Source organism: Hemiscyllium ocellatum, chromosome 36, assembly GCF_020745735.1.
Source record: "Hemiscyllium ocellatum isolate sHemOce1 chromosome 36, sHemOce1.pat.X.cur, whole genome shotgun sequence".
Taxonomy (NCBI): domain Eukaryota; kingdom Metazoa; phylum Chordata; class Chondrichthyes; order Orectolobiformes; family Hemiscylliidae; genus Hemiscyllium; species Hemiscyllium ocellatum.
Window position 1 is genome coordinate 7943579 of NC_083436.1, and position 9265 is coordinate 7952843.

General features: G+C 41.7%; 1 protein-coding gene across 1 annotated transcript; it reads right to left on the reverse strand.

Annotated features, from left to right (window-relative positions):
- Positions 1-715: 715 nt before the first annotated feature.
- On the reverse strand, positions 716-1042 carry LOC132833279 (small integral membrane protein 43-like). The gene has a single exon (XM_060851442.1). The coding sequence runs from the start codon at positions 1040-1042 to the stop codon at positions 716-718; it is 327 nt and encodes a 108-aa protein (XP_060707425.1).
- Between the last annotated feature and the right edge of the window lie 8223 nt (positions 1043-9265).

Below are 9265 nucleotides of genomic sequence, written 5' to 3' on the forward strand. Positions count from 1 at the left end.
AATATGGATGTCAGAATCTCTTATGACAAATAAATAAAATGTAGAAAATCTATTTTCAATGCACTATGGCTCCACTTGATGACAATCCAAGTCTTAAATGTCCTTTTGCTTCCAACTAAATAATTACTAAAACGATGAACTAGTTGATTGTTTTTTGGACAACATGCTCACAGTGTCTGCGTCACAACTGAAGGATTGCTAGAAGAACAAAAGAAATGTGTTCTTTGGTTATGTTTTAGCTTCATGACATTTTGATGAATTTTGTTAGATCAGGGCTCATAATTTTATGTGTAGTATTGTGTCACTTTTCTTTCTCTTTGTAGTACTGTTTGCAATACCCATGGCAGCAGTATAGTCTAAGATTTAAAACACAGCGATCTTGTGATCAATTCTTACTGTTCTTCAGCTTCTTTAAATTTAAACCATTAAAATTATGTACAGGCTCCCATCAGAGACAGAAAGATCTAACGCATGCAATGTTTTCATCACTTTAATAATCTGCTGGTGACTTGCTGTCAGAATTAAGTAAATTTACCTTCTGCAGTGTTCACACATGTGTAATACTATATTATTGCAAGAACCTGATGTACAGCCATTCTGTATAACACAGTGACTCTGGAGAACATAGAAAAAAAAATAAATTTGTTTATCATTCACATTACCTGTCACTGCTGGGAAACCTGTGGATAACGGTGGTAGATAATTCAGCTTGTTTCTAAACAGCCTGCTCTCTGTTTGCACTCCAGGGTTCTCTAACAGACCGATTAGGCTGCCACACAACAGCTGCTACTGAATTCTTCAGCTGCTTGATGACCACAAAAAGAAATAAAGCCAGCAAAAGCAACAAAAGGAAGAAGAGAGCCAGGTATATTACTAGGTTGTATCCCCAATCCTTACTGTCCTCTTTTGCTGGTGTGAGTGGAGACTTCAAAGAGACTGTGCTGAATGTGCCATGAGAGGACTTGTAATCTGAAGTATAATCCTTCAATAGATAAATCATTTCTGTCGTTATCGATACATCAATTTCTAGTCCATCACTCATCTTGGCATCCAGACGTGTGAAGTTGTAATATGAAATTCACATTCCTGGATTTCTGTTGACTTCTTTGATCATAACGTGATGGAAAGTTGAATGTACAAATACGAATAGGGTTTGTTTAGCTATAACATAGTTTGCAATCAGATGCTTAACTGGTTTCACATTCTCAACCAGTGAAAGGGGTCTTCTTTATCTGGTCCTGTATCATTTCAATTCCCTTCATCTCTCTTCACTATTCTTAGAAATCTCCTATAAATATATTATTCATCAAGAACAGCCCCTTCAATTGGATTGGCTGACGATCACAAGTGCTTACTTCCACACTGCCAACATCTAAAACATGACACATTGTGAAAGCTAGAATCTACACAATATTTACAACTAAACAAAAGAAAGCAACATTCAACACTATTATTTCACACCATACATCTTTACAATTAATGAATTGTATTTTACATGTATTTATGGCCTTTCTACAAAAACCTTTATCATTTTATACAAAATTGTGAATTAGTATAATTGAAGTGATGAACATCTGTAATATTTACTTCCGAGTGAATGTGATGCAATCATCTATTTGCACTTTTCTACATTGAAATGTCCACAAAGGCATCTTTTTGCCCTGTGAGCACATCAATATTAATGCATTTTCGGATTATTTCACACATTTGAAGATGTAATGCACAATCCAACTGACGGCAAAATCTAATTTCTGTTGCAGGAATGTAACATAAAATTGCACAATGCGAATACGTTAACCTCAAACACAAACTCTCCACAATTATTTAACATGAATTTAGCCTTAAAATGTTTTCATTTAATTTGTATCTGGAATCAAAAAATGTAAGCTCATATTCCAGATGATGTCTGATTCTGCCAGTTGTATTTGGATGTTAGATACATCTCCAAATGTCAGATTCTATTCATGAAATATGGATGTTTTTAAAATTTGCAATATAAGTGTGTGCAGCAAAAATGTGTGAGAATTATTTCAAACTATTTTAGAAAATTATGTATTGATCATATAGAAACTTTGTCCAGTTTCTGTGCCCTGAGTTTGTCAAAAGTTTAATTGGGAATAGAACTAAACAGTTCTACAGAGGTCCAGAAATTGCAGACAATTCATGGTTAGAGTCAAGAATTTCTTTCTACGTTTCTTTGAATTTCAGTTAATTTTTATGCTTCTGTTTGCTTCAAAGTACAAGGCGATAGCCCAGCGGCATGGTCAATAAGGCATCTAGCATCATGGGACCAATAATCTTTTTCCTCAACCTATTAAATTTAAACTCTAGAATCACATTGAATGATGGATAGGTAATTGTATGAACCAGGAGTACAAAGAAAACCATAGATAAAGGGAAAATGACCTGAATTAATTTCCTTTTGATATAAAATTTAAAAATTAACATTGATGAAAATCTAGGAACAATTCAACAATTTTCCTTCCTTGAGAAGAACTTTTTTGCAGAATTTGTAAATATTTTAAAGGCACAAGGAGGTAGATTCTTGATTACCAAGGGGATATGCAGGAATGCAGAACTGAGATTAAAATCAGATCAATCACAATCTTCTTTAATAGTGGTGCAGATTTGAAGGGCTGAATGGCCTATCCTTATTCTTTGTTCAAATGTTTCTATTACCTGCAGGAATGATTCATAATTTTATTGGATTGTTTCTGGTATCCATGTTTCATGTTGGAAACACAGATTTCGTCCATTAACAAGCTAACATGAAGTGCTGGTCTGATGTGCCTACAGTAGGATTACAATGCTCTTAAACTATAAATCCCACAATTTTACGATACACAATAGAAAAGTCTAAAGCAAGATGGTAATTGTTCAGTGGAGCAGGACATGCTGTTCAAATTTGTCATGAATCATATCTCTTCCTCACTGCGGCACGGTGGCACAGTGGTTAGCACTGTTGTCTCACAGCGCCAGAGACCCGGGTTCAATTCCCGCCTCAGGCAACTACTGTGTGGAGTTTGCACATTCTCCCTGTGTCTGCGTGGGTTTCCTCCGGGTGTTCTGATTTCCTCCAAAAATATGCAGGTCAGGTGAATTAGCCATGCTAAATTGTCTGTAGTGTTAGGTGAAGAGGTAAATGTAGGGGAATGGGTCTGGGTGGGTGCGCTTCGGCGGGTTGGTGTGGACTTGTTGGGCCGAAGGGCCTGTTTCCACACTGTAAGTAATCTAATCTAATCTAATACAAGTTGCTAGACTTCCAGGCACCAATATTGACAGGAGTTGCCATAACGTTGTCAACAAATTCTGGAGCATTGGTGCCATCTTAAAATATTCCACATTTACCATTAAGGTCAGCTAGTTGTTCACTCTTTCACCAATAACATCCTTCTGTTTTTCTGCAAATTCTAATATGAGGGTTGGTTATCATGCTTACCTACTGTCAGGAACATGATGGTACTGAGTGCAACTCTTGACTCTAACCGTGAGTTGTCTGCAATTTCTGGACCGCTGTAAAACTGTTCAGTTCTATTCCCAGTTAAAATTTTGACAAATTCAGGGCGCAGAAACTGGACAAAGTTTCTCTATGATCAATATATAATTTTCTAAAATAGCTTGAACTAATTTTCACACATTTTTGTTGCACACATTTAAACATGCAAATAAAAGTATATTTTTAACATACTTTTATTTGTATGTTACCATTTTGCATGATAGTAACATGCAAATAAACGTATATTAAAAACAGAAATATTTGACATTTCTTCCATTTCACATATTCTTCCTCATCAACTGTCAACTTTCGCTATCAAAATGAGTCTAGTAAATCCAAAAAAGACTTAAAGAGAAACTACTTTATCCAAAGCATGGCAAGAATGTTGAACCTGCCCATGTGCATTAGTAGAGCTGAATGACTGAGTGAGTGAAATCCCTGCTGTAGAGGGCTGTGGGAGGCTCAGTCATTGAGTTTAAGATTAAGATTGATAAATTTCTACATATTTCAAAACAGCAAGAGATACGAGTATAGTGCAGAAAGATGGAGTTGAAGTGGAAGATCAACTGTGATCTCTTTGAACAACAGACTGATTCAAAGGACTGAATGGTGTACTCCAGGTTCTGTTTCCTGTGTTCTTACAGTCTCACAGCATAAATGCACTTAAACATGTGAAACAAACAAGGAATGGAAGGGAAGACTGTTAGAAGTAATGAAGCAAGGTGGGTTAGAAACGTGATCATGGGCCATTGTTAATCTGCTTCTACACTGTACATTCTATCCAAATACGGCACGTATTCTCTTAAATGCTTCAAACTCTTGTGACAAGTTTTTTTCTTTCTTCCTCCTCATATACAATTCCATCATGGATATTGCAGGTGGACTGCGAGCGCCTGGAACAAACTCCAAAGGCTGGCTCCCTAGCCAAACAAAAGCTGTAAAAATTACGGCAGATGCTGGAATCTGTACAGAAAGCAACAAATGCTGGAGATCACAGCATCCGTGGAGAGCAAGTTAACATTCCGAGTCGAGGTGACTTTTCATCAGAGCTGAAGTGAAGTGTGGAGGGGGTCAGCATTTATGCTACAGTTTGGGGGATGGGGTGCGGGTGTAGGGTACAGGTGGAGATAAGTTGTTGAATGTTCAGGTTATGTGATTGGAATTTGAGAATGGCAGAACAATGGCGTGTCTCCTGCCAGACTTGAAAGGACAGGCAGTCCCACTGAGATGGGGAGAGGGGTGAGAGGATATGATAACAGGATGTAACAAACTTAAAGAAAGGGAAGAATAGGGGACTTGGTTCACAATTTGCAGGTGTTGAACCCAATATTATGTCTGGAAAGCTGTTAACTGCCTAGTTAAAATGTCCAGCTACAGGAAGGTCGGGGTCATGCTTTTGTACAGACCAGAGGTGTTCCGCAAACAGTCACCCAAGCTGTGGTTGGTTTCTCCAATATAGAGTAGGCACATTAGGTGCAACCAATACAATACAAAAGATTGGAGGAGGCAGAGGTGAAATGTTGTTTCACCTGGAAAGACTGTTGAGGCCCTTGGATGGTGAGCAGGGAGGAGGTGATGGGTCAGGTGTTACACCTTCTATGGTTACATGGGTAGGTGCCGTGGAGAGGGAGGATGATGTTAGTGATTGTGGAATGGACTAGGGTGTCCCAGAGGGAACAATCCCTGTGAAATGCAGATGGGGGAGTGAGGGGAAAATGTGTTTTGGTGGTGGCGTTCTGCTGGAGTTGTCTGAAATGGCAGAGACTGATCCTTTGAATGCAGAGGCTGATGGGATAAAACGTGAGGAGAAGGAGAATCTAATCATGTTGTTGTGAGTGATGGGAAAGGCAAGGCAGAAGCACAGGTGGGCCCTGTCAACTACAATGGGTGGGAAACCACAGACATGGAAGACACAAGCCATGTCAGCAGCTCTGTTTTGGAAGGTGGCATCATCCAAGCAGATATGAAATAGGTGAAGGAACTGGGAGAACGGGATGGAATCCTTGCAGCTTCTGGGGTGTGACGAGCTGTACTGAAGATGGCTATGGGAGTCAGTAGCTTTGTCGTGGATGGCAGTGGACAGTTTATTCCCCAAAATAGAGACAAAGAGGTCAAGGAAAGGAAGGGAAATGTCAGAAACGGGCAGTGTTAAAGTTATGGGGGGTGGAATTTGGAGGCAAATGAACACATTTTCAAAGGTCCTGGTGGGAGCATGAAGAGGCACTGAAGCTGTCGTCGATGTACTGAGAAAAAGAGTTGTGGGAGAAGGACAATGTAAGACTGGAACAAGGATCATTCCACATAAAGAGGCAGGCATAACTGGGACCCATGTGGGTGTCGATAGCTATTCTATACCATAGGGAATCTAAAAGTCCTTTGACTTGGCAGAAGGGGAATGAATTAAAGTAGAAATTGTTCAGTGACAGAAGAAGTTCAGCCAAGTGAGGACGAGTGGCAGTGGATGGAGATTGTTCAGGTCTCAGGTCAAGGAAGAAGTTGAGAGCTCTCAGACCACCCTGGGGGGCAATGGAGGTATAGAGAAATTGGATATCCCTGGTGAACAGGAAGCAGATAGGGAACTGGAAATTGTCAATCTGATGGAGGGCATCAGAGCAATTGTTGATATAGGTGGGCAGGGTCTAGACAAGTGGAGAGAGGATGGAGTCAAGGTAGGAGGAGATGAGCTCAGCGGAACAGGAATAGGCTGATACGATGGGCCTACCAGGATGGTCTGGTTTGTGGATTTTGGGAAGGCGTTAGCAGCGGGATGTACGGGATTGGGGCACTACCAGGTTGGAGGCAGTTGGGGGGGGGGGGGGGGGGAGGCGGGGGTGTGAAGATCTCTGGAGGAGGTCAGTGACAATCTTGGCCACAATGGTTTGATGTCCGGATGTGGGGTGATGATCCAGGGGGTAGTGGGAAGAAGTGTCCAAGAGCTGGCATTCAGCCTCCACAAGATAAAGACCAATGGGCCAGACTACGACAATTGAAAAATTATAAAAATTGAATTGGATCAACTCACTGTTCAGTTTGAAGTTGTGCAGGTGATGCGATTGCACAGCAACTGTAAAAAATAACTCCTTATCCTCTGCAGCAATACATATAGATTTCCTCAATGGAAGCAGTTGGTTTTACTGCATGTAGTTGTTACATGCAGACAAAAGACATTCCAGGAATTCAAGTGCATAGAAAAATAGGAATGCCGTAAAAGGGTCAGTTGCACTTCACATATTCAGTTGTATTGACACGAATATTTATTCCCCATACTGATTACTGTGAGCCGAGTTTGTAGTTTGTGCTTCCTGGGTACTCAGTGGCAACATACCCATTCAATAATACAGCTTAATGTCAGCCAGCTCCAAGTAAAGGGAAGAAGCATTCTCGTGAGTACAGAAAGTTTCTATTGAGAATATTGACTGCGAGATTGAGATAGTCCTTGAATGCTGCTTTGGAGGTTCTGGTGCACATATTGAACCAGAAAGGAACCAGAATGCCTTCAGGCATTACTTTCATTGATTGTGAGAAGAAGTTGCAAAGTTAATTCCAAGATCTTAGCTCCAAGGACTTAAGTAAAAAAATAGCAAAAGTTTGATGAATCCACTAAAATTGTCAAGTGATAAAATACTCTATTGAAGTCCCAATCATCTCTATCTTAACTACACTCAACAACCCCCTTCCCAGGTTCCCTTCATTCTCCCACAATAACAAAGGATCCAACTTCTGCACAATAACAATCTGTGATATCCTGGAATATTCCTCCTCATCCGCATCACTATTCCAAATCTCCCTTCCCAAATCCCACATCGTAGACATTGTCTGCTGGCTACTTCATCATGACAGGCATAATTTTGAAACACAGCATTTGACTCTCTGTAGCATACACTCATAGTCAGAGTGATCCACAACACAGAAAAGAATCCCTCAGCTCATTATATCTGCACCGGTCTGAAACAATCACCGAAGTATTCCAATCCCATCCTCCAGCACTTGGCCTTAGCCTTGTATACCACAAATGCACATCAAAATGTTTCTTAAATGTTATGAAGGCTTCTGTCTCTCGCACTGTTACAGGCAGTGCGTTCCAGATTCCATCACCCTCTGGGTGAAAAAGCATGTGAGATACAATAGCATATACTTTTAAGGGAATGTATTTTCAACTGCTGTCAATCATTATGTTCCTGAACAGGATGTGAAATGTTAATCTCACAATTTGTTGTGCAGTTTAAAGCAGCCACTAGACAGCAGACAGACATAACCCATAGGAGCAGGAATTCACGCCTACTCTGCCAGTCAATACTGGTTGGTGTCACCTCAGTCTTATATCCACTTTCCTGCCTGCTCTCCTTCATGCTTCAACCCATTAACAATTAAAAATCTGTCTATCTCCTCCTTAAATTTACTTGATGTGCCACATTTCACACTTTCACAGCTTTACTGTGAAAGTGAGATAATTCTCATTATCTCTGTTTTAAATATGCTACTGCTCATCCTAAAGTTCTTGTTCTAAAGATGAAATATCCTATCATCTACAATGTCAATCTCCTTTATTATCTTTCTACCTCAGACAGATCTCCTCTCATTTTTCTAAACTCCAAATTAGAGTTCCGGCAACCAACTCAACATGGACATCTACTTCAAACCCACCGACTCCCACAGCTACCTGCGCTACACCTCCTCCCACCCTGCCTCCTGTAAAAACGGTATCCCTTGTTCCCAACTCCACTGCTGCAGCTGCTCCCAGGAGGATCAATTCCACTCCAGAACATCCCAGTTGGCCTCTTACTTCAATGACCACAATTTCCCCTCCCACATGGTCAACAATGCCCTCTAGCACGTCTCCTTCACTTACCGCACCTCCGCCTTGAACCCTGCCCCTCCAATCACAACAAGGAGAGAATCCCCTGGTCCTCACCTTCCACCTCCGCATGCATCACATCATCCTCCACCATTTCTGCCACCTACATTCAGACCCCACCACCAGAGTTTTATTTCTCTCCCCACCACATTCAGCATTCCGCAGAGACTATTCCCTCTGCGACTCCCTCGTTAGGTCCACACCCCCTACCAACCCCCCTCCATTCCCGGCACCTTCCCTTGCCACCATAAGAGGTATAAACCCTGCACCCACTCCTCTCCCATCACCTCCATCCAAGGCCACAAAGGAACCTCCCACATCTGGCAGAGATTTTCCTGCACATCCAAACACCTCAACTACTGAGGCCATTGCTCTTGATGTGGTCTCCTCTACATTGGGGAGACAGGATGCCAACTCTTAGAACGTTTTAGAGAACATCTCTGGGACACATGCACTAAACAACCCTACTGGCCCGTAGCCGAACACTTCAACTCCCACTCCACCAAGAACATGCAAGTCCTGGGCCTCCTCCACCACTAAATCCTAGCCACCCGGTGGAGGAAGAACGCCTCATCTTCCACCTTGGGACCCTCCAACCACATGGGATCAATGTGGATTTCACCAGTTTCCTCATCCCTCCCATCTCCACCTTATCTCAGATCCAACCTTCCAACCAGCACCATCCTCTTGACCTGTCCTACCTGTCCATCTTCCTTCCCACCCATCTGCTTCATCCTCCACTCCAACCTATCACCATCACCCTTCACCATCAATCTATCGCATTCTTAGCACCCTTCCTTCCAGCCCCACCCCCATTCCCACTTATCTGTCAGCCCCCTTGGGCACCCCCAAATTCCTAATGAAGAGCTTATGCCCGGAACGTCAATTCTCCTGCTCCTCGGATGCTGCCTGAT